Source organism: Homalodisca vitripennis, chromosome 8 (assembly GCF_021130785.1).
Source record: "Homalodisca vitripennis isolate AUS2020 chromosome 8, UT_GWSS_2.1, whole genome shotgun sequence".
In the NCBI taxonomy this organism is placed as follows: Eukaryota; Metazoa; Arthropoda; class Insecta; order Hemiptera; family Cicadellidae; genus Homalodisca; species Homalodisca vitripennis.
This window is the reverse complement of record NC_060214.1, coordinates 49,543,568-49,570,734: the sequence shown is the minus strand read 5'-3', so window position 1 is coordinate 49,570,734 and position 27,167 is coordinate 49,543,568. Positions and strand designations below refer to the sequence as shown.

General features: G+C 30.8%; 1 protein-coding gene across 1 annotated transcript in view; it reads left to right on the top strand.

Moving 5' to 3' along the window:
* Positions 1-208: 208 nt before the first annotated feature.
* The window catches only part of LOC124368151 (G-protein coupled receptor GRL101-like), a 71,116-nt gene continuing 44,157 nt past the window's right edge, over positions 209-27,167 (top strand). Inside the window, exons 1-5 of the mRNA XM_046825427.1 lie at positions 209-215; positions 1,101-1,247; positions 5,132-5,236; positions 11,543-11,659; positions 13,645-13,767. Of these exons, the coding sequence (XP_046681383.1) occupies positions 209-215; positions 1,101-1,247; positions 5,132-5,236; positions 11,543-11,659; positions 13,645-13,767 (499 nt within the window). The remainder of the gene's footprint in view (positions 216-1,100; positions 1,248-5,131; positions 5,237-11,542; positions 11,660-13,644; positions 13,768-27,167) is intronic.

The following is a 27,167-nucleotide window of genomic DNA, read 5'->3' as shown; positions in this document are numbered from 1 at the left end:
CTATGATGTCAAGCCACGTGTCGGTTGAAGCAGTGTGATGAGTGGCCTGAAGTGGTAGCAGAGACATGTTACATGACTGAAACATTGTGGTCAAAAAGGTTTTTTCATAAGTGGTAGGCCCTAAAAAATCGGAGTTAAGATCGCCCACGATAATGACATGACTGTAACGAGCCATAAGATCGATGAGTGTGTGTTCAAATTCGGCAAGATGGCCGGTATTGGGGGCCCTATAACATGCACCGACTAAAACATGCGTCTCATTGACACTGACATCCAAAAACATAAATTCAGGCCGTCCCTCTCTAGATGTATCAGATGAGAATAAGATGGAAGTAGGAAACTGAGACTTGACATAAACTGCGACTCCACCACCACGTTTGTGTAGACGGTCGTTCCTGAAAATATTGTAGCCAGCTAAATTAATGCTCTTGTCGCTTGTGATCTCAGCGACAATTAGCCAAGTCTCAGAGACCAAGATAATGTCGGTGTCAAGAGCATTAACGTCTTGTCATTAAGGAAATTTTCCTTAATGCTCAATTAGGATTTTTAGAACATTTTTAGTTTACAAGGAAAGTTATTACATAAAGATCACGTTATTTTTACAAATACTGAAAAGTTGTTATTTTACAATAAGCATGCTTGGAGAACAACTATGTAGTTCCTAACTTGATACGAATAAGTTGTTAGAAAAATTTATAAACATCGTGTTTTCCCAATATTTTTAAGTTTCTTGTCACAGTATAAAAATAATCAGAAAGGTAATTTAATTTTTTCCTTTTACACCCTTTACAACGTTTCGTACTTAGTGCCATACGTCGTGCTTCTTCCCAAAGAATAATCGAAATTATTACTCACTTTATCCAAAACTAAATCTACAATTGTTTCCATTGTTAGTTAGATAATGGTTCTTCTATGATAATATTACCTAAAGAGTATAAAAATTGTATCTTTAGGTACACTGCTAACGTATTTTCCATTGTTGTAGCTCAGGCTTCATTCTGAATAACATTACAAGCCATATGTTATAGTTAATATGATCATTTGCTGTTTTACTCAAAACAGGACTTTTAGAAATGTAACAGATCCTCTTTGTATTCCAGAGGACATAACCTGCGCCACCAATCAGACAGTGCCAGTGTTCCGCTGCGAGCGCAGCGATCAACGGTCTGTCTGTCTCTCTGAGCAGGCTGTCTGCAACGGCATTCCAGAGTGTCCTGAAGGGCAGGACGAGGCAGTAGAGCAATGTGGTAAGTGGAAAATTGATCTTTTAGTTGTGTGATTTTTAATCTGAATGTGTATAACAAGTATGTCCTATTAAATACAGTTGTATTGGGCACAGAAAATGTACCGATTTTTGACAATAATTCTTGTAAAATTAATAATTTACAAGTGGCAAAAATACTAAATTAGTATCTTTCACAAGAAATACGTTAAAGTAGGAAACGACCTTATCAATATTACTTTTTAAACTTGGTGCTAAATCTCAGAGTACAAATGATTAATGAACTTTCGTCTTAAAGCCGTTTGTTTGCTCCTAGGAAGCAAGGTACTATCTGACTGAATATACTCGTAAGTATTAGGAAACCAGCTGAGTACGATAGTTTTATTTCTATTTAACGGACTATTTAACATATTCTTCACTAAAATATTTGATTTGTATAAAGCCTTTTTGTGTCTTTTTCACTTAAAAACCTCAGTTATGGGGTGTAAGTTATATCAAATAATTCAAATCTTAATGTAAGATTAAATCTTTTTTAGAATACAATACTATATTAACATAGGACATAAAAGATCAAATCTGTTCTATTTGTAACTTCAGCACAGAGAACACACTAAAGTAAAACGGGAGTGTAATTTTACCTCGTTTAGTTTAATACAATTGTCAAGAAAATTTTCATCATCCAGGCACCTTAATCTTAAGAACTCTTTTTTTTCGTCGAACGTTACTTAGAACGTCCTGAACACACGTTATCCAAATACGGTTTAATATTGCTAATAACGCATATTAGCAGTTGTGAAACTCAAGTAATATTTACTTACCTGTAGACTTTATTTCTTGTAAACTGTATTCTCAACCATGTCGCGTAAGAGACTTCACTGTGTTTACTAGGAAAATTTCTAATATGTAACTACAGGTATTACTACATCACGCGTTAAAATGTTATCATGGTTTTTCTACAAGACCAAGATAAACATTTTCATTTATGATCAGTCAAAGTTCCATATAGTGATCTAAACTTTTGATATGTCGGTCAATTAGTTTTTGATATATCGTACAGTTCAATAGTATCGTACAGTTTTATAGACTTAGGCATTTGTAGTTAGGTGCCTAGTGAGAAGGCTTTACTAGCATTCAACAAGATAGTAATTTTACCAAAATGGTTTTAATGAAGAAATGCAATTAAATAAATAATTATTGAAAGTATGATGTCACGCTCTCCATTCTTAATAGGCAGATTAAAGTAATATGCTGGAATGACTAAGGTTCTGGCCACAGAACTAAAGCAAATTTCTCAACATTCAATGGGGCTCAAAATTAGTGCTATTCTTTGTTCTCTGATTTAAATTGTAGGCAACACAACCGTTATCAGTAATATGAAGTACACATCACCTCCATCGTATTTGCTTTATGCTGATACCGGAAGAACTAAGAACCTGTGCAATAAATTTTACGTAATAATAAAATAAAATCATTGGAAGTTTTTATTATATTAGGTTATATTATATTTTATGATATAGAAAATATTATTTCACCTTAATAACACTAATTTATTTGATATTTTTGAGTAAAAGCAATATTGAACGAATTTTAAAAAAGTGGCTATGATTATTTTATAGGCAAACTCAAACAACTCAAGTAATATATTTACAGCTATGAGTAAGTGCATCCATTCTTCCCTTAATGAGCAAGTATGATCACTTATGATTTCATCTTCATTGTAAAGTCAATGAGGAAAACATTGTAATGAGGAATTATGTAATGAAAATGTTGGTTCGTCTTTAATTCCATAATTTATGCTATTGTAAGACCTCGAATATTTTTCGTTTTACTGTCCTAAATAACAAAATGAATATTATAATATGTTCAATATCATTAACTGAATATTATAACACAGTAACAAAGTAACCGATATAACGTAATATTCATAAGAGTATTTGACAATCTAACTGTACGTTTTTCCTGAATCATTTAAAATTTGCTGCCCTTTGAAATTAAAACCCAAAGATGAATACGATTTTTATCTTCCTTGGGGATACGAAGTTTCGAGTTTTTAACACCCACTAATCAAGATTTATCGGGCAGACGTACGGCCAGACAATGCCACATTTTAAGGAGAAACTCTGGGTCTTTATTAACACAGTATTGGAATACGTATTCACAATCCTAATGTAAATTAATTAATAATAGATAAATTTTCTACTTCCTGGCTTCAAAGTATCGACCAATAAAATTGATTATTGCAAAAAAAATTATGAAATCATGCGAATTAATGAAGCAACTCTCATGACATTTTGAACTAGTATTTACACTGCCTCATTAGTGTTAACTACACTCATATGCTATTTAGTTATTAAGAACCAAAGCCCGTAAAAGTCATGATACAAACGCTTGTGGTTTCCTATGCACTTAATTTACTCGAAGTTAAAACTAGCAATTGTGCAGGAGCCGAGAGTATCTCGGCACACAATCTAGTTCTTTTATCGATACAAAAATTTCGCGAAAAAGAAATTTATCACCATCCACTTTGAAATAGAAGTGTATGAGGGGATTAAAATATAAAATGAGCGTTTTTATCAGATTATTTATACATTTTTATTAGCCTGGTGTAACTAAAACTTACCGTCAGAAATGTAAATAAATGTTAAATCAGCGTCAGGTAACCATATACAATCCCTTAAAGTAGAGACTTACTGCCATTTCATATAGTTTTCTGTGTGAAATATAACTAACCTTATGTATCTGAAGGTAGGTAGTGAGTGTAGTAAATTAAGTAAGATACAATCTAAGAAACAGTTATCACTTCGTATTTTTGAAATATATTTTTTAATTTTGACTTATGTTATGGCATACATAGACTCCCACACTTTTTTTCTTCAATTTAGACATACACTTAAACTATGTATTATAGGTGAATATAAATTTTATGTCTAATAAAATTCCTTTGTGTTCTTTGATTATAAATTGTAAATATTATGTTGAATTAAAGTGACACAAATAATAGTGTACGTATCTAGTTTTATATGGGCACAAAAGATCGGGACTGGCTTTGCTCCTGTCAGCCCAGATTTTCTTAGTGTAACATGTGTTACCATGCCAATGTCAGTGTTTCTTGCAAATTGTATTATCGTGACTTGTGGTTATTCTTTTTCAAACTCTTCACTGTTGTATTTGCGTTGTGCAGTCTGTACTCCCCCACAATATCAACTTGGTACAGTTTTGTGTCATTTATTGAAACATTATTTCACTAATAGTAGTAATGTACGAAAATTCACTTGATATCTGATGTATAAGGTATTCAAATATTTATTACGTGGTTCCTTTTGTAAAATTTTGCTGTACATTTAATTGAGAAGTGGTTGGCCTTTGTGTTGGAGTAAGATGAACGAATATTATGTTCTTTTAATTACGATAGACAAATAAACTTTTCACGAGATACATAACAAAATATCACAAATTTACAAGAATTTCCTAAAAATTAAAAATCATTATTTTTTCAAAATACTTAATTTTATTTTAAATCTTCATTTTTATTTAAATATATATCAATTTAGGTTAAAATAATCAAGCTTAATGTGTATATTAGGAGTGTTAGGTGTTTTAGCAAACTATGTGTTGAGAAAACTGTATGTTTTTGATTAATTAAGTTGATTATATCTCTGAGTCTTTGCAGTTTTACTGGACATTGTTCAGATTATTCCAAATTTGTGCACTATAAATAATTAAATAAATAAGTTTCCTTATGGCATCATACTATTCAAATTTCTTTGTAATTCAGTGGGCATGATTTCAAATTATAACGAATTGAGGTAACGCACTTTCACTATAATGCATCTTATGTTCACTATCACTGAATATACTTTAAAATCGCCAACAACAGTTTTGATAGCAAACCGTTATCAACTGTTGCAGGATGTCTCGCCAACGAGTTCCGGTGTAGCAACAGTTGTGTGGCGCTGGTGAGAAGGTGTGACCGCCACCAGGACTGCGAGACTGGGGAGGACGAGGAGGATTGCCGTGAGTCATACCGCTTAATAATATCGATTTACTAGTTTCCTAGTGCGTTGTTAACATGCGTGGTAACAGTTGTTTGGCACCGGTGACAAAGTGTGACCGCCACCAGGAATGCGAGACTGGGGAAGACGAGGAGGATTGCCGGTCCACTCAAATATATACGGTTTTAACAGTTTTAAAAGTATTTAAAGGCTTACTTTAAATCGTGAGGCTTTCTGCAGTCTCCACGACCTCTCATTATACCCATATTTTGAAGAGATCAAAAGTGTTTTAGAACGAATAGTTATTGTAATCCTAAGTTTAAAAATGTTGAGAGTTTATAATAACAAGAGTTTATTCTCTTTTACATTTGGATGGTATGCGTTATTGTATACAGTCCTGTTTTATGGCTTTCGTACTGTTCCTTTTTACATTGATATTTTTACATGCACAGAAAATATTTGTTCCATTGTGTACATAAATAATTTTTTCTTATGAAAATAAATTATTGGTTAGGTATTTTGTGTTTTTGATTATATTTTAAGTTGTATAATGTATGAAAGTATAATAGGATATTGAACTTCATTATATTTAAAATATTAGCTGTATATAAAAAGGATTGCAATTTACGTTTTTTTCTCTTGTGGAACTTGATGCACATGAATACGCTTAGCACCTAAAATGTATGCCAATGTTTTCCGTTTAAAAATATATGTATCATACCTATCTTTTACACAAACATATTGAAGTTGAAGGATATAATAAATATAATAAAGGATAATAAATTGAACCAAGGCGTTGTCACTGGTCAGACGTAAAGAACACAAACACACGTCACATCCGTACGAGCGGAAGTGGAAGAATAAATATAAAATAAATTTTAACATTTCCTGAGGTATCGTGTTGCGTCATCTTAAACAATGAGACTTGAAAGCGAATTCTATGACTCTCGTTCGAAGAATACGTTTGCCATCAGAGAGTGCATATTTTAAACTTAATTAATCTCTGTTTCATAATTTTAGATACTGAAAGTTGTTCCTCAAAACTGTACAATATAGAATGGTTGAGCCTATCTTAGTGCAAATACGATTTGTAGCAAACATATACAATATACAAAAAATCACAATAGTATAATAGCCTACTAATACAATACACAAAATATTGAACGTAAGCCTAAATAACAAAAAAGTTATAATTAGGTAATATAATAAACCAGAAAATATACACTGTGTTAAAGATTTTTAGTCTATGGTAGTTTTGGATTCTGGGGGCCATAATCAGAGAAAATGAAAAATCCTACCGTAAATGTATCATTGTCCATTACAAAAGGCAGATTTATATTAAATGTACTTGTATTAAAATTGATTAAAACTTGATCAATTTAACTTCTATTGAGTAGTGTGTAATTATTAGAAAACTGTGTAGTTCACTTCTGTTGAGTTGTGTTCAGCATTATGACTTATGCACATTCAATATGACAATCAAACCATATAAGGGTAAACTAAAATGTATCATTTACAAATTTTAAGTTAGAAAACAGATTTGAAAAATACAAAAGTTAGTAGAATACGTTACAAAATTATTGGGAATTATTAAATTTAAACATTACATGATTTAGAACGTAAATTTGGTAAAAAAAGTTTATACTTCTAGCTAAAAAGTAATACACAAACTTGTATGCCAAAATGTTACTTGTGTATGTTATGTAATTTAATACCCAAAATGTAAGGAACCAATTAGCCAACCATCCCTGCCAAACTAATTTTGTCTACTAGATGGTACCTGTCCATTTTGATTATTGCAGGGAATGCTTATGCAGGGGTGTTTGGGGTTAACTTTTAAAGAAGATTATGGTTAGGACCACTCATCACTACGCTTCGTTAACTTGATTAAGTTGTTCTTTGGTTACATTTTAGGAATGCAAGAGAATCTAAATGTAATAACTCCATTTTAATCAGTCAATAATTAGCAATAAATCACCATCGCCATTGACTTTAAGATCACTCAATCTTATCTAAAGTGCTGATAATCTTGAAACCATAATGCGATTGTTTGAGGCATAGCTCTACAAAATCAGTGGCTACGAAAATATACGTCAACATTAAAAATAATACTTACCTTGCAATAATTGTTTATTTAGGAGTTCCGCTATCCTGGCGGTTTATGTCATTGGACTTCGGGTCTGAGTTAGATAGCACAGGTTCATATTCTGTCCGTGACCATAGAACATTCTTTAGTACCATTGACCTTGTATTTTATCGACTCTGTCTCTTATTATGCTTGATAAGACCTTCGAACAAGCTAATGGCCCGTGATATTGGATAGAATTAGGTATGAAAGGGAATATGCCTCTCTTATAAAAATGTAATCAAATGTTTAATACCATTAATTTGTTTGAGGGAAATAATCTCAAATATTGTATATTAGTTCATTATGATTTTGTTGTTCAAATCCAATTATACCAATAACTGAGATTTGATGTGTATGGGACAATTTCAAATGTTTATTTAGATTCATTTAAATTAATATTATAATTAATTTACATAATTCTTTACATAACACTTTATATAACATATGAATAAACGGATCGTTTTAGACATTTTTGCATGAATATATTTTTTATGTTCTTTCACCATTAAACGCTGTTATTAGGTAATGACTACATTAGCTGTTAGAGCTATTTCGTAAAGTGTAGCTAACTATATTTAAGATCAATACGGGTACAAGAACACCACTATACAGTTGTATCTCAAAAATAATGCATGGGAGGTTTCATCCGCAAAGCTACACGTGTTACAATGCCCCATGGTAAAATTGCATGTTATTGTGCTCAATTTACATAAATATTTATGTACTTAATGATTTTCCCGTTGCTGCATACAAGACAACATTAAAAATTTTTACGAACTCTCATCCAGATCAAACGAAATGACTCGTATCATCATCGAACTTCCGTTTCTTAGTCTGCCATGTGGTCTTTGTCGATTTTTAATTAAAGCAATTAAAGTATTTTAAAGTTTTTATGTCACGAAGTCTCTCGTTTTTTAATACGACTTCACGTACCTATTAAAAGTCAGTCCAAAAATCCTGAAGGTGCTTTCCTTTGGAATGGAGAGTTTAATTATATTATATAGTAGCTACAGAATACGCAAGTACACTACGACTATCCATATGTATTTATGAGAGACTACTAACAAATCTTGAAGTCGAGAACTAATCTTCACTGTTTGAGAACACAACCAGATTATTCTTGAATACGATACAGGTATTATTCCTAAATATACATATATATTTTTTTTTATATAAATATATATATATATATATTATATATATATATATATATATATATATATATATATATATATATTTAGCCACAATAATTGTAGTAAAGATCAAAATGGGAGGGTATCAATCGGGAATATTTTTTATAATTTGTTGTGCTTGATACACCTAGCACTGACCTGGGTAATGATAGTTTTCTTATTGTCAAAAAATATGTAAAATAACTGAATTGACTATTTTAGGAGTTTCTAGATGGGTAACTGACACTTATTTTACTGTTACGTATGTACCTGACGATTTGCTGTAAGTGTGTAAAGTTAAAAATACATAATTAAAAAAACTGTTTTCATATTTACCCTCCTAAACTAACGTGGTGTAATTATTTATTTTTAAGGGAAATTTCCCTGAGATTTCAATAAAAACCCGTTCTTTAGCATTTTTTGCATTTTCAATGCAAATCCGTCCTAGTATAATAAGCAGATCTTACTTCTGAACTCAAAAGTTAACTGAAGACCTGATAGAGACCTCCTGGTTGAGATCGACTTTGGGATTCCAAAGAACACTAGATCTCGTGATCTCCTGAGTCGAAGATATCACCTCACTAACTTCCAATTCAACAGTCCCCTTGCACGACTAAGGAATCTAGTGGCCTCTGAGTGTGATCTCTTCTATGAAAGCATTTCTCAAATTCGAAGTGGGGCCTTCAAAATTATATTCATCAGTGTCTGATATAGGTGTTATTACTAGACGTACATGTAGGGAGTGTCCAGTCCTGTGAAATGTTGGTATCTTGGGATCCTTTGTTGTATTTATTTATTTTTTTGTTTGTTGAAGTTTATATATATATATATATAAACTTCATTGTATATACACACGCGCGCGCGCGCGCGTGTGTGTGTGTATTATATACAATGAACACAAAATATAATAATTCTTGGAAAAAAGAACATGTAGATTTTAATATAATAAATCTAGAATTATGTAACAAAAGTAAATCTACAAAATTAATAACAATAACAATGAAATAGTAACAAAAATATAACAAGGGGGAATATAAAATATATAAATAAATAAATATATGTATGAAGAGATACGAGAACATTTCAATAGACCACTAACAATGAACACAAAATATAATAATTCTTGCAAAAAAGAACATGAAGATTTTAATATAATAAGTCTAGATTTATGTAACAAAACTAAATCTACAAAATTAATAACAATAACAACGAAATAGTAAAAAAAATATAACAAGGGGGAATATAAAGTATATAAATAAATAATATATATCATATTTATTTATATATTTTATATTCTCCCTTGTTATATTTTTGTTACTATTTCATTGTTATTGTTATTTGTAGATTTACTTTTGTTATATAATTATAGATATATTAAAATCTTCATGTTCTTTTTTGCAAGAGTTATTATATTTGTGTTCATTGTTAATAGTTTATTGAAATGTTCTTCTTCATACATATTTCACTCCTTTATCTTGTATTGTCTTTTTGTTACCCATGTTTACTGTTATTTATTTCAATTGCTAAACTCTTTTAGTGACCTACCTCTTTGTAAAATTGTATAATGGATCTAGAGGTTGTGATTTGTAGGTCTTGAGACTTGTTGCTGTATTTATGTATAAATTGGCTGCTTGCCGTTTATAAATAAATAAATAAGACGTTGTCAGTATTTGTCACATATGTCAACCACAGCCTGTTGTAGCACACTTTTGTATTTCAGAGTCGTACCTGTGTCCCATCACTCACTATAAGTGCAAGAACCACTTTTGTGTGCCACTTCACTCAGTATTTGTCAACCACAGCTGTTGTAGCACACTTTTGTATTTCAGAGTCGTACCTGTGTCCCATCACTCACTATAAGTGCAAGAACCACTTTTGTGTGCCACTTCACTCAGTATTTGTCAACCACAGCTGTTGTAGCACACTTTTGTATTTCAGAGTCGTACCTGTGTCCCATCACTCACTATAAGTGCAAGAACCACTTTTGTGTGCCACTTCACTCAGTATTTGTCAACCACAGCTGTTGTAGCACACTTTTGTATTTCAGAGTCGTACCTGTGTCCCATCACTCACTATAAGTGCAAGAACCACTTTTGTGTGCCACTTCACTCAGTATTTGTCAACCACAGCTGTTGTAGCACACTTTTGTATTTCAGAGTCGTACCTGTGTCCCATCACTCACTATAAGTGCAAGAACCACTTTTGTGTGCCACTTCACTCAGTATTTGTCAACCACAGCTGTTGTAGCACACTTTTGTATTTCAGAGTCGTACCTGTGTCCCATCACTCACTATAAGTGCAAGAACCACTTTTGTGTGCCACTTCACTCAGTATTTGTCAACCACAGCTGTTGTAGCACACTTTTGTATTTCAGAGTCGTACCTGTGTCCCATCACTCACTATAAGTGCAAGAACCACTTTTGTGTGCCACTTCACTCAGTATTTGTTAACCACACCTGTTGTAGCACACTTTTGTATTTCAGAGTCGTACCTGTGTCCCATCACTCACTATAAGTGCAAGAACCACTTTTGTGTGCCACTTCACTCAGTATTTGTTAACCACAGCTGTTGTAGCACACTTTTGTATTTCAGAGTCGTACCTGTGTCCCATCACTCACTATAAGTGCAAGAACCACTTTTGTGTGCCACTTCACTCAGTATTTGTCAACCACAGCTGTTGTAGCACACTTTTGTATTTCAGAGTCGTACCTGTGTCCCATCACTCACTATAAGTGCAAGAACCACTTTTGTGTGCCACTTCACTCAGTATTTGTTAACCACACCTGTTGTAGCACACTTTTGTATTTCAGAGTCGTACCTGTGTCCCATCACTCACTATAAGTGCAAGAACCACTTTTGTGTGCCACTTCACTCAGTATTTGTTAACCACAGCTGTTGTAGCACACTTTTGTATTTCAGAGTCGTACCTGTGTCCCATCACTCACTATAAGTGCAAGAACCACTTTTGTGTGCCACTTCACTCAGTATTTGTCAACCACAGCTGTTGTAGCACACTTTTGTATTTCAGAGTCGTACCTGTGTCCCATCACTCACTATAAGTGCAAGAACCACTTTTGTGTGCCACTTCACTCAGTCTGCGACTTCTCCGACGACTGTGGTGACGGTTCAGACGAGCTTGGATGTCGTAAGTTTAATATTAATACATAGTTAATTAATAATGAAGGTAATTTTTCTTATACTTAATGTACTATTGTATGTAACATGTTTTATCCGATTGAGATTATTTATTTTCTAAAATTTCTATCCCATTATCTTCTTACGGTATTAACAGTCTTACATTTTGACATTTAATATTTCAGACATTAAATACCTTCTTAAAATGAACTTAATTTGATATTTTCAATAAACTGTAATAGGATAATATTCTGTGGAAATTATCTGCCACAAACTCAATTTTTAATGAGATAAGAAATAGAGCTGATCCACTTTAAGTGGTATTTATACTATCATTTGATTTTACCACTAAGTAAAAACGAAAAATATATAAATGTGTTATTTATATCATGATCGATATTAATGAAAAATTTGAGTTCTAACTCAAAATATCATGAGATATTGTAAATATAAAAAAAAATAAAAAAGTGCTTACGAAATTTTACCATTGTGGCATATTATTCATTTGATTATATTTTATAGAATATATATTTTATGGAATACTTATTTTTGTAGTGAGATTCTAAACTCTGGGAATGGGAATTGTATTATGTTTTGTATTTGGTTGATATTAATATTTATTGAGTGTTACACAAATTCTCTGCACAAACCTAGAAATATTTTAATATTAACCAAGAAGAAGTAAAGACTAAATGCTACTAATGGTCTATCTCTATTCGTTTACCATGTATCTGTCTGTTTGTGTTTTTCTTTTCGTTTTATTATTTTATTCATGAAATTAGAATGCTAAAAGCCAAAACATTTTATTTTATTACATATCAATAAAGCAGATCGTGCTAATATATAAAAGCCAAATATTGTTGAAACTAATATACAATTTTTATTAATAACAGTAAACTTTATAAAATATAATTAAACATATGTTTCAATCCAAATGATAAAAATGTAAATAGTGTAAATACAGTTAATAATGTAAATATAAGCTTTTGACGGATTGGAAGAATCGTTCATGATATATATATATATATATGTTGTTATTTTTGTGGAGCAATACAAAGTTAAACCTCAAATCAATACAATGTCTTTGCCGATTGTTATGAGTGAAATGTTTCTAATTAAATTATTAAATTCTTCTTATTGCATGGTAATATTATGATAATTTTACAAGCACTTATTTTTGAAAGTTTTAAATACGTCAGCCGGAGCAACAAACATGTCAAAACAGTCCGTGCCTTTTAACGGATAAAATGTGTATTAGTAACAGCGTTTTTAAGCATACCTTTAAAGTGGTTGTGTTCGCTTTTACGTTGAAAAAGGAACTTTGGAATTGTGAAAAAGTTTCTAAATAGTTTTTATCGTGTAAAATTCTTAAACTAATATATTTTGCAATTTGTTTTGAAGGCTGTTAAGCTCCAACAGGCTAAATTTTGTTAATATAAAATAAAATCACAATACAACTTTTTAAATGTGTTTCCTTTATTAGCTAAACTTTAAACCAATTTTACACAACATTTTTATTTCAAATGTCGAGTTACAATTGTCTATTGTATTTCTGATTTATTTCAAACGAGTCGCCTTAATAATGTACAGCAAGTTGTCTTATTATTACTTTAAAAATTTTCTGCTATATAACAGTTTAAGATAAAGAATGAGACATGATAATATTTTACTTTAAATACCTATTATCTGCAACATTCCTCTACTCTACTCGTACATTTCATGTGATTACAACTATTAATAAGTTTGTGATTTCGTCATACGAAATGCGTATGAAGAAAATACAAATGATCATAATATTTTAACTGACTTACTCACTATAAGTTGTATCATAGGAGTCTGCTGTTTAGTTAGGCTATGATGAAAAACTTCACAAAGATTAGGTTCCTCTTCCATCCTAAATCTCTTGCAGACTCATATCCGTATAACTCTATCAGAATTACAAAGAATTAAGGTTTTCTTTCAATTAATTTTCTAGTCCCTAATTACCTGTTTTAGCCCACCGACCCTGCTGGCACTTGGAGTTTACCTGCAACAACGGCAAGTGTATCAGGCCGGCGTCCTTGTGTGACGGTCAGGATGATTGCCTTGACGGTTCCGATGAGGAAGATTGTGACCCTGGTATGTTAAGTTTACACTACCCATTGTACATTTTTATAGGATTATTTATATTTAATTTTTTTCAATAGGAGGGCTTTATTATGCCCGTCCTCATGGGCGTAGGAGTGGTGTAGGAACAAAAGGTAAATTCCAAAGTATTTTAGTCGAAAGTACTTGTAATGCAATATAACGGACTCCAATGATAGTTTTAAAACGTAAATATACATATATCCAGTAGATATTATTTCAGTGTTATTCCAGAGATTCAGTGGGTAAGCTAAGCTGAAATTTGTTCTTTCAGGTTTTCGGAAGATGAACGTCACTAGACTATATCAACGTATATATTACAACATATATACACGACTCAACGTAACCCAATAGAATGTAATATATCAATAAAATTCATACAGTTGAACTATAGTACTGAAGCCAATTTAAAAAACGTCCTTATGAGTTTTGTATGTATCACGTATTCAGAAATAGTACAAACATATATATTTTATATAAAACATTTCCTTTCAAAAGCTTTGATATTAACTGATTTCTTATTAATTTAACACCACTTAAATTGTATGATATTTGTAAGGAAATTCTCATCGTTAAGTATTTAACTTAACCGCATTTAGATATTGTGGATCACGGATAGAGTCTGTTACTGCGCCCGCCCCACGTGACTATGACGTCACACCATGAGGCTATAAAGCCAGACCTTGTCAAGTATCCCTTTGTCAATCTCCGGGCAATGTTGTGTAGGCTCTAAATATAACATACTGATTGAACACCATCCCGTGGCGAGAGGGTATTATTCTAACCCTTAGTTCTGACCACCTACTGAGATTATAAGCTCGAAGGGGGACGTTTTTTATTTAGTTTGTATTATGTGTGTACATGACAGGTCATTTCCACCCACGCAACAATTACAAAATGTGTCTCAAATTTACCTCATTGGAATTTTATACTTTGCCATTAAGCTTCAAACACACACACAACAAAGTGTAGCAAAATAGAATATGTCTCTGTTATAAAATAAATACTTTAAATACATTTGACCTATTACCAATACATAATAAACTTCCCAAGAGAAGTATAGTTTTTACGGCTGGATAGAGAAACATGTCTCGTATTACAGATGGAAGTTTTGTAGTTGTAACCACGAATCAGATTTAAAGCAATGTTAAATGTTGACATGATCATCACATTTAGGAAAGAGGGACACAAATGCGTACTTCAAAGGAATATGGACGGAAAACACTACGTGGTATGTTACTTAACCCATAAGCTTTTTCATTTCTCTTTTCAGAAAGTTTCTAGACGAAACTAACATGAATTTTCGAAAAATGCCTTAAGAGATTAGAAATTTGAAAAATATTAAGAAATTCTTTACACTTAAGTTAAACCTTAATTCATCTTTCTTGGTCTAAAACATTTTCATATTTTTATTATATAATAGTTTTATTCAAATTTGATAAGTATCCTCCTTATTAAAAGAGTTAAATCCCTATAAATATTGACGATATAAGGTGTATTTCTTGATTTTTTTAAATATTTGTCGTGTAATTACTGGTATATAAACAAGATTTTTTTTTTGTTCCACAAGTCCTTCACAATATGTATAATTAAATAATATTTACGTTTTATCTCAAGTAGTTTAAGCTAAATATTTTGTGTATAAGAAGATATGTTAACTATTCTGAACAGTTGATTATAATTTCTTAAAGAAATGTGATTATTTATATAGAATAAATTAATTTCCATTCAACATCGATCTATTTTCGTACCTTTAAAACAAACTTTATGCTTCAAACAGTGTAAAATAGTTAAATGTAGGCATTTTATTAATCGATCTCATAAATTGCAAGTATTTTAGATACATCACATGCATCTGTCAAGTTCATTTCTTGTTAAGTGTTCAATAACCGACGCATCCGAATTCTCGTTCTTTTAGCTCAAGTTTCACATTATAGTGTTAAAATACAAATCTATCAAACAAATGTTTTTTTCAAAAACAGACTTATCAGCATTCTGACTTTGATTAGCGTACGTATCACATAATGGGTGTTCATATAAACATCTCGTACGTTTTAAAGCTGTTATGTCCTGTTATTTTATTAATAATGCATCAGATAAACCTCTTAAAAAATTTAAAAACGAATGTAAAGCCCTCATAATAGTACTAACTAAAATATAATCTAAACAACAAGGAAACTTGTGACTTACATACTTTTCAGGTAAAAACGACGTTAGACCGTGTTGGCATAATTACATATTTGTAATATTTCGGCCTCGCTGTAACGATTTATCTTCAATTAATATGTTAAACTGTAATTAAAAATATTAAGGTTTCAGCTCAATAGTTTATTTTTATACTAATAAACAATATGTATATTTTACCAGGATATGTATGTCCTGCATTATAGTGTTAAAATATATACCAGTATTCAATCTTTGGTGCTTTTCATTGTATATCATTATAAAGAAAACTTTTTGAGTTTTTGTTTTACACAGTAAAATATTTGTTTTGAAAACATTTCTTTCAACACAAGAATAACAAAACAAAATACATATAAGTGTGGGTGTATAAAGTAGTGGACAAGTGCGTGTGTAAACATTAAGCAGTATCATTTATCAAGTCAACGATTGTTTTGCAACATTAGTTCTGACGGTGAGGTAAATGAGTTGACATAAATAGTCATATTTACCATTTTATATAAGAGAGGCTGGTTGTTTTTTATGCATTATTCTGCCCGTACTCATGGGCCACGGGCAAATGCAAGGATTTCATTAAACATATTAAGGTAAGAGTCGACATAGTACAAGCCCGATGGTACTGATAAAAAATGCTACTGTCACAGACAGGATTAGACCTGCACTATCTCTGACTTGAATCCAATATCCGTCATCTTAGCTCGGTCCTATTTAGGAGATTGACCGTAAAACGTATTTTCAAATTAAATATTAACGAAAAAAATGAAGGAAGTGATTCAAGTAGTATCATCTAAAAGCATCGCCATCGTTGGACATTACAAACGTTTAGTAATACGTTTCGAAGATTGAAATCTCCCTCCTCGTCATGTTTTAATATGATCTATAATACGTTAAAAAGGTATGAACTATAAGAGTGGAAACGTACAGCAACTGGAAGTAATAACAATTATGTAGTGATACCTGATTGGTAAACGATCGGCCTGGAGTCCCTAGTGGAGAAGGTTTACCTCAGCAGTGTCACTTCTCTCAACTAGATTCATTCTATATTATGGGGTTTTACACCTGTAGAATACGCGATATTTCAATCCCAGAAATGTTATAGCGTTATATGTTTTTGTACAATCTAACGATGGAAAATCTTCGAAATCTTATTATTCTTTTCAATCAATCATCATCAATAACAAATTTTAAACAAATATTTCATAAAAATTCAAGGTGACTTTTATATACATAATTTATGTACTGTGTTTATTTTCAGCTTGAAGCTTGAAATAGCTGGATTTGCTGAAAAAGTCTATTCTCGACGTGAAATAAGATTTTATCAATGTATAATATATAAAAACTTATTTCACTATGGTATATGTTTATAGGAAGGCTGAGATGTATCGTTTTGTACCAGTTTATGTCTTTTATTGCAGACATTTCTCATTTTAATTGTAATTTAACTAATTAATGGTTTTTATTTGTCTGTGATTAGAATATCTCATAAACTGACTTCAACAATTTTTAATAGCTCTCTGTGATTGATCAATGTAAATTTGGTCGCAAGTTTTTTTAACGAATTTTACTTTAATCTAAACTAAAATATTGCGTTTTGGATTTGTAATGGCACTTTTTATCTTAGTCGATATAAAAATTGTATGTCTTTATTTATGTGTATTTATTTGTAATTTACTGGACAACAATTGGTCTGATTAAAAATTGTAAGTTGAAATATGGTTGCTAAATATAGGTGTTTTTATTTATTTATTTTGATTTATACATTTTAATACAGCTCATGTACTACTAAAACAATTAAATAATAATCTACAAATTAATGTAGTATTGACTTTTATAGCGGTTCTTAATTTGTTAAATCTTATTATTCTATTTTTACTTAATTATTTCAGATTAATTAATTTAACTCAGTTGATTACTTATTGAAAGCCTAATATTTTTGAACTGGTTGATTAGTATATTCGTCGTTCTTCAAAGGGACTGCAAGTAACACTGTTAACCATGGTTTGGAGAACAATTCTTTCTGGAGAGAGTGAAAAGTTTGAATCATGTAGTAATGATATGTTGTTAACATCGTATTACTATCATTTATTAGGTGAGATTTCATTACATTCAATATTCTATATATCCATTAATTCTTTTTACTAATACATTTAAGTTTCAATTTAAAAAGGAGATATTAATCTCTGAAAATATTTTAAAGTTTTTAATTCCAAATCAAAAATAATTATTTAGCTGTTTAATTTAACTTGTCATATTAACAGTTGAAAATCAAAGGTACATGTTGACTTAATTACTTTTATTAGTGATTCGATTACAAATAAGATTAATATATCAAACGAATTATTTATTTTAAACATTGTTAGCATTGTTGTGTAGCTGAGGTACAGTTCTGCACAAAGCCGTCCAATAGTTCTTAGTCTAAATTATATTGCATGTCAGGCAATCATAAAGGCCATCCGGTCATGGAAATAACGTAGATTATTCAGTACCTCAACCATGTAATCTTCCATAATAATACTAATAAGACAATCAAACCTAAATAGTATATTTTGCAATCGCATAATGCAACTTCGATGACTTTTAATCTCAATGTACGAGAAAATTACATAAGAGTACATTTTAAGTTGTAAAGATTTTAACATTGCTTTGAAAAAGTACTAGTGTATCACAATTATTAAAAACACAAGCTTTTAAATCCAACACACACAAACACAAAAAAAAATATATATATATATATATATATATATATATATATATATATGTACACATATATATATTTGATATATAATATAACGAAAAAGATTTTACTTTGAATTTCATAGACACATTGAATTTAATATAAAATCACGTAATTGTACACTATGCATACAAATATTACGCTGAAATTATATTAAAATGTGGAAAGAGAAGTACCCATATAGCACTCGACGGGTAATTGTGGATCAAAAGCCAGCAAAAACAGACTTGAAAATTGCTACTTCTTGTGAGTTTTTTCCAACCACCCCTATAAACATGGCAGTCAACTATGAGAGGAAAATGGAACTGGTGCCAAATTTTAGACAGCAAAAAATGGTACCGTTAGAAAGCTTCTTCCTTATAAGATAACAACATGTTCATCATTTATATTTCAGTATTCCGACTATATAAATTTCGTGCTATTTGTTATGCCCTTTCAGAATGTACCTTAAATGATAGGACATTCAATTCAATTTCAATTCAAAACCTTATTTATTTCCAAATAAAGAAATTACAGTTCCATAATAGAGTAATATATACTATAGTAATTTTCAAGTATGATTAAAACATTAACATTACTTAAAATATAGGAAAAAAGTACCCACATAGGCAAGCCTGTGCGTGGGCACGAGTCGTTGAAAAGATAGGTCGACCCACATTGCCGATAAGTTTTAATCATATATAACTCAGATATGTAGCACACTTAACACACTCACGTACATACATAAATAAATAAACCTAGCTCCCATTACAATAGAGCTAAAAAAAAGTAATAAGGTAACGGGGCATAGGCTAGTAACAGACATGGGCTTGAAGTAAAAGAAAAAGAAAATCCTATCTGTAATTGGATGCAATAACGTTCTCCGTTGCCTCCCCTCCCAAATCCGTAAGCCAATTAACCAGTAGCTTCTTACATATTCCAATTTTTATATTATAAAAATCGGTTAATGGTCTCGGTAAATTTCTAATCAAAATTTGCATTATATAATGAGAATTAGTTAATGTAAAGCTTTTAGTTAATCTATCTGTTAAAATATTTACTGAAACCGAAATCCTAGTTCCGTACCTATGGTTAGTTCGTCTAAAAATTGTGTTATTGTTTTTATACATATACAAAACCAATGTTTTTACATATAGCTGCCTGACCCCCAAAACTCCCATATCATTAAAAAGTGCAGATGATGCATAACTGTTACCTTTACACAGGGCAGTCTTAAATTTTACATTTTAAATTATTTAGTTCTATTATACGTATATGTAATTACACATGTTATAATCTCATATCTGAACTAGCAGTTACGCACGGCAGAAGATTCGAAGATTTCTTGATCCATGTTTAAATAATTGTAGTTTAGATTGAAATAGCAATTTTTTTGGTCCACTGAGTTGAGATAGTGAAACCACTTAACATGATTACCAATTATATAAAAAACTTTCTCTGTAAAATTCCATAATAATTTAATGAACTGCTCGAATATATCAACACTGTAATTGTTTTAGGCCACTGTGGAAGAATACTAAATCACCAAAAATCTTAGTGAAAGCGCTTATAATTGAGCTAATATGATGGAGCCCTAGAATAGTTTTGAATTACTAGTAGACATTTATAAGATGCATATTATATTAGTTCGTTGTTAAAAGGTTTAAAACTAAATTACCACTAGATTCAGGTTTAGGTCTTGAACAAACGTATCTGGTTCGAATTACATTTACTCACCTAAGTAGAGTATCTTCTTACCACGATGAAAAAATATACATAAAAGGTCTGAGAAGCGTACTTCAAAATCTATTTGCTTTCGTTATTGGAACGGGATGGAACATTTATAATAATAGTAATAGTGGCGTCTGCACTGATGCATTGATCAAATAATATATAAATACGTTACTCTAAAAAGTCTACTTCTGTAAAAAAAGCGTCTAAATTCATCCATTGCAATCTAAGAGTACTTTCGGTCTAAGTTATTTCCAATGCCGTAATAGAAATTGCCTTCTTGATTTCATGATGAAAATATATACCTATGTTTCGTGTCCATACATTGGTTTAAAATTTCTACATCGGTCCAAAAGCGTATACTTCTGTCCATTGTAATCTACTTCGGGCCTAAGATATTTCAGGCGCCAGTAGGCAGTTGATGTCATCATACAAATTCCTTCCTCTTTGGCCGCTATCTTGCTTCTGGCGTGACGTCGCTATTTAGAATAGGTCTCTAGTCAGTTCAATGTGGTTCGTCGGCGAGTGGAGACGTATTATGACTTGTATTCTGTAGTTCGGCTTTAATAATTAGCGTTTTTTATTAAGTGCATGTTTTATAGATAATGCATGGAGTTGACACAAAACATGGTTATTGAGATTCCTGACTTATTTTATCAATGGGCGATGTGAAATGTGTGGAAACCCCTGTTTCCTTTACAATCCTCCTATCTTCAAAAACAAACTTCAAACAAAGAAGTAAAGAAATTAACTATTTTTATTTCAATTAAATAATGAAATGTTAATAACTGAAATATGATTTGAAGAATACAAATATAATATAACATTAAAAACTTTGTCTGAATCTGCTACAGAAAGATATTGAGTAGAGTAATATTAACTTTGTTATTATTTTATACTCTATAAATAAGCTGAGAACTCGGGAAACAGTTTCCACAACTTCATAATTTTTTGATGGAAATCAAAATAACTATTTGATATCTCTTCTTTAAAACCATTCTGTTCGGTTTGATAAAAATAATATAGGCAGACATAAAGAAAGTTGTTAGTCGAAGAGAATTGCTGGTGCATTCCAGTGTGAAACATTATTTGAACGCGTTGCAAACGAAAGTAAACAAGGATTTAATCTCCATAAAGAGAAGCCAGACAAGTTTGCCTTTGTATTTTGTCCTCGAATGTGTGCTGATATATAGTAACATATTACAGACATTTATAGTTCTTCCACATGTAGTTCTTTAAAGCTCTAAATTATTAATAATTTATACTGTATTATACTGTACTGAAATTATACAATAAAACTCCATGTAAGAGAACTATATGATGCAGGTTTCAAAACAGAATTTATGAAATGTAGGGGGTTTGGAGAAGCCTCCAAACAAGCAGATTCAGACCTTCCTATTAAAATTATTATACAACCGCATTATTTTTGGGTCAATATTTTATATATAGTAGACATTTTACTTCTATAACATATGGATACTTTATATTTACAAACTGATAATACACATGTTTTTCTTCACACATTAGAATACACCCTCTAAATATTTTTCTTAACTTGAGAGTTTTCCTACACCTATAGATACATTTTGGTAGCACTACCCCTCACCCTCATACGGAAGTTAATTTCTAACAATGGTGACATAGTACATTGCGTACTGAACATACTAAATAGCTATGTACACAAAATACTAGTACCCTCTATGAGACTTTTTTACGTTTTTTATATATATCCTGTGTATTATTTTATATTACTATGAAATATTTTATCATTATTAGAGCAACAGTTCATTCTATTATTTACTTGACAATTTCTTTATGATAAATAACAAAATTATAGTAAATAATTGAAAATTATTATTAAAACTATTTAAAAAACTACAAAAAGTGTTTAAACATTCGTATACTTACCTGATGTTCTTTATTTGATTGTTTTTGTATTTATTTCTTTCGTTTCACTATCATAATACGTGTTAGCTGTATTTGATATGAACTCATTATAACACTGATATCCATGTTAAACCGTTACATAAAAATTACACTAATAAGGACCCGAATTAAACAGGACCTTATTGAAATCTTGACATTGTTCCTCCTGCTTTACGTATGTTTGTGCGATAACTATGAATAGAAACGTTTGAAAGACTTGTAACTTGGTACATTGGTTTTCCTGGGAAGTAAGAATATTTTTATTTGTATTGGGGTCAAATCGTAAAAACACGCAGTCCGTTTATATATTTGTCCATCTGACGTCTGTACTATAGCGCTGGTAAAAAAAGTAAAAAATAATTTAAAATTTCATACATAAAATCGTCTTGGTACAAGGAATATCCTTATTCGATTTGGAGCCAAAAGATCAAATTTAAGTCTGAACGTATGATTTTCAGGCTGTATGATGTATCGTTCCTTCTGTTAGATTGTTTTATAGTACGATATATTGGTTTATTATTCTTCCAATGGCAATAGTCTTACCCAATTATTTATAAGGCCTGATAAACCTATGGTATTTTACGGTGTATTTTAATCAGTGTGGAAAACAGGCTTAGACATATTGAATATTGTGGTCAATATTCTGAAATAAATTCTTACACAATTAAAAGGTTAAAATAACGTAGCAACAACAATTACAAAATAATAAACCACTTATTCATAACTCATATCAAATTATAATGGTAAGTTCTCCAGTACGACCGTCCGCAAAATATACCTGAATTTTTCATGGAGCAATACATGATGAATTTCATGTCAGAACGAACCTCATTTTTAGATTTCAATCTCGTTATCTTGTTGTAGTACGGATAGTTAGGGTGCTAGAAACAAGAACCTCAACATGAAGATTAGTCCTATAATATTTATTTGTGGCTGATAAATATATAAAGTATAAAGTTAGTGAAATTTTTATCTTCAGGACGCATATCTGAAGTAGTAGTAATTTTATGAGATTAATATTTTGTGGTTTATTTCAACAAATAATATTAGTTACGTCTAACTTTAACAAACAATTACCCAGAACTGTGTTGTGATAACATCACGAAGTAACAAATTAAAACACTATTAAAATAATTCATGTGTCTTATGTCTAAAAGTATATGTTAAAAATAAGAAATGTTCTTCCAATTAAATATTTTATGTCTACCAATTGTTAATATATGCAGTTTTCCCGATGCTCCCATAGTTACCTTAAAACTAAATTAAAAATGTTCTATGACGTTAAAATTACACGTTGCATAGTTTAACTATAAATGTATATAGAAATTAATCTTAACTCTAAATGTCTACATGTCAGGTTTTCTCACGAAATCGTCTAGATAGATACTCGTGTAGATATCCGTATTAAATTCTGAAAGAGACCTTTATTATATAATTTTGTTTTATTTGAAATTTAGTAGTTTTATTTGAAAACAAGTATTTGTGCAGTAGTCTGATGATGAAACCGTTGGTTTCGTAAGAACAGTATTGGAAAAGTATTGTTTTATTTACATTTAGTTGTTTTTTAAGTATTATTCTAATAGGGTTAATTGTAAGACAAGGCCTTAAGGACCTAAATTCACTCCTTTTTATGATACAAAGACATTTGATTGAGTGATTGATAGATACCGAGTAAACAGACAAAAATATATCAAGAGAAAAATAAATAAAATTTCCCATTCCTGGGAATAATAATGTTTTAATACCTGTACGTTTTCACAGATGTATTAATATATGTAAGCAACGTATCTTTTTTAGTGTTTATAAAATGGTTTCACAATTTACTTTTTACTACATTTATTTAAACTAGAAATATGTACAAGTTCTAAAGGGTATGGCAACATATAGAATATACTTTCATTACCATATGTTTTTCATAGCAAAAATGTAAAATTTATTGATCAAGAGAATAAATTGAGAGGGAAATAGGATGAGAAAAAAGCGAATCGCCTTTAAAACAGTAGTCTCATTATACAATTTCGTAGACTTTACATATGAATGGGTGATTTTGGTTTCGAGTGAATTATATTTCCGACGCTAATTTTGGGGTGTAGTAGTTTCCACGATCAGTAAAATACATCTAAATAGATATATGACAAGAGCAATGTACTCATGTCAAACTATTTTTTTTTTCTTTTTTTGCTATAGGTGAGTTTGTCGTGTTTTCTCAATCAAGAATATCTGAATAACCTGATTCTTTCAGAAGACATATAAGATGGGTCTTGTATCAGTCTTTAAAATTATCTTAAAAATTAGAAGGTAAATTTGTCTTTTATATATAAATTATAGCACTGAACAAGCAATCTAAACTTAATATTTTATATAATGTACAGTTCAAACTATATTTTCTCTAAAACTATTAATTTTATTTTCATACTGTGTCTTCTACTGCAAGTATAAATAAAATTTTCTGTGACTATTAAGCTTGTTCTAATATCTTAGGACCGTAAACGTGTAGAAACTGAACATATTGATTAAATCATTAAAAATAGGGTTGTGCAATAATAAAACAATGTGTACACAAAACATTTGATTACATATAACAGTCCCTTTCAGTAATTAAAATTAATTTTGCTGTTTTGCAACTTTAGAGACCAAGATGTGATTATTTCAAATTTAGTGACAAGTAGTGTCTTGCCGGGAAGGGTATTAAAAATAGGAATACACCAATATGTTAACTATGGTCTTTAAGAACGTGCATGTAAAATTTCAGTGTTATTGGGCCAGTAGGTTTACTGATTATTATACACACATTCACACATGGAAAGATATTATTAGAATTTTATGTAGATAGTATAAAATACATTATGGTTTATTTATGAAGCCAAAACATTAAGTGAATGTGATATTGAAATGCATATTACATTTAATAAATATGAAAAAGCAATTATTTTATAAGAAGGCAAAGATTCTACAGCCTCTTTTGTAGGAGCTTAGTCTAAACCTGTATCCATTTTACATGAGTTTCCTTTTCTTCCTTTACTGTCTGTGTCTTCAAACTTAAACCTCTTGATAAAGTCTAGACAGTATATGCCTTATCCCTGTGCTGTCAGATCAATTTGTGTAATTATTAAAAGAGATTTATTCCGTACTCCATTGAAGCCGCAATATATTAATTAGCTGAGCATTAGCTAAATCCTACCACTCAAGAGACTAGAAATATTTAATTGATGTCTACAGTCTGTCCATGATATCTCATGAACTGGCTAACTTATATCTTGCATTTAGCCTAATTTTTATATATGCAGTATCGATTCTGAGAACGGTGTATGGTCTTCCAGGATATATGGCTGATTGTTCGTTAATACATTTTATTGGTCCTATTAATACCTATCAAGATATCAAGAAAATCGTACATTAAATTAATTCGTAAGTAAAATCATGACATTTGTAACACATGGCATGAAAATACACGTCACCCTATTATTCGCAAGATTTCTTAAGAATTATATTATGTGCTGAGGCTGGCCTTTGTGTGAAACGTTCTTTGTAATAAGTAGGCCATAACGTAAAAGACCTTATCGCCAGAACCTTATTATTGTATGTGGCTCAAAGTTGATATAAACGTTAGCGTAGCGTATAAAATACCTTAGTTCTACAACGTAGTAAAGATCAGAAAAACACCTTTTTTGTTACATGCTGAGGGAAGTAATCCTTTTTAGAAAGCTTAAATAATCATTTGATTTAAGGTGAAATAAAATAGTGTTATTTTACCACGCTTACTTTTGTTTTAACAGAGATATCAAAAGAAGAAGTACTTTGTAGGTAGCTTGGCCTGGGTTAAAAAGTGAACTAAAGGTACATGTTCATCGGCACACGCCTCACTTCAAGTCCATTATCTGATGTACGAATAACTTACAGACATTCACGGAATCTGGATAGGATATGTAAATTTGCTGAAAATAGATGATACCAGTTATTCGTAGGGTTGAACATTTCATTTAAGTCTGTCTGCCTGGTTAAATGCCTGTTTGTCTTTCTCCAGAACAAACTTACCTTTAAACTAAGATTTTGCATAAATATTCACGAGTACTTAAGCAAAATTGATATTGATGATGATGGATATCATTCAGATACGTATTCTTGAGCGGTAACGGAATTCCTTAAGTTGGTCTAGTGGTTAACTATGATGGTATAGATAAAATCGCATTATTACATATTTATTGTGTATATAATTTGTTTTTAAATGGAAAAGAAAGATTTACGACTTACTTTACTAAATCTTGGAAGCAAATAGGCTGTAACCTCAAAGTGAACACAGAAGCGAGTACTAAACTCATAACTGGAGATAACTCAGAAGCAGCTGATTTGTAAATGACTCATTCCAAACCAAGGAAAACATTGGTAATTTTGGTTGCGTAAATAGTTCCTTGGCAATGAAAAAACCTGCTAAATATAAGCTGTATTTAGAGTAGATTTAAAAATTTTACTTTATTCTAAACTGCATTATAAGCGATATTTTTTGCTTTTCTCAATATCTTTTCTTATTTTGAATCCATTCATCAGCAGCCAATTCTGATAGGTCAAAAAAGTAATTTTCTTAAAAGAAATTGTGTGATAAAATGATTTTGGAGAATTTTTTGCGTAAGAATACTATAGAATATTAAATATATTAATAAAGTCCTGTAATGCATTATATAATTATACACTTCTAGCGTTTAAATAGTCTAGATGAGTAGTATAATACGTGTCAGCTGCCAGGAAACAGTTACTGCCGTATGCAGTGAATTTGAGAGGGTACCAAAGGCACATGTGACTGAAAATTGTCAAATATTAGTACTGCTGTATATACCTTAAATTGAAC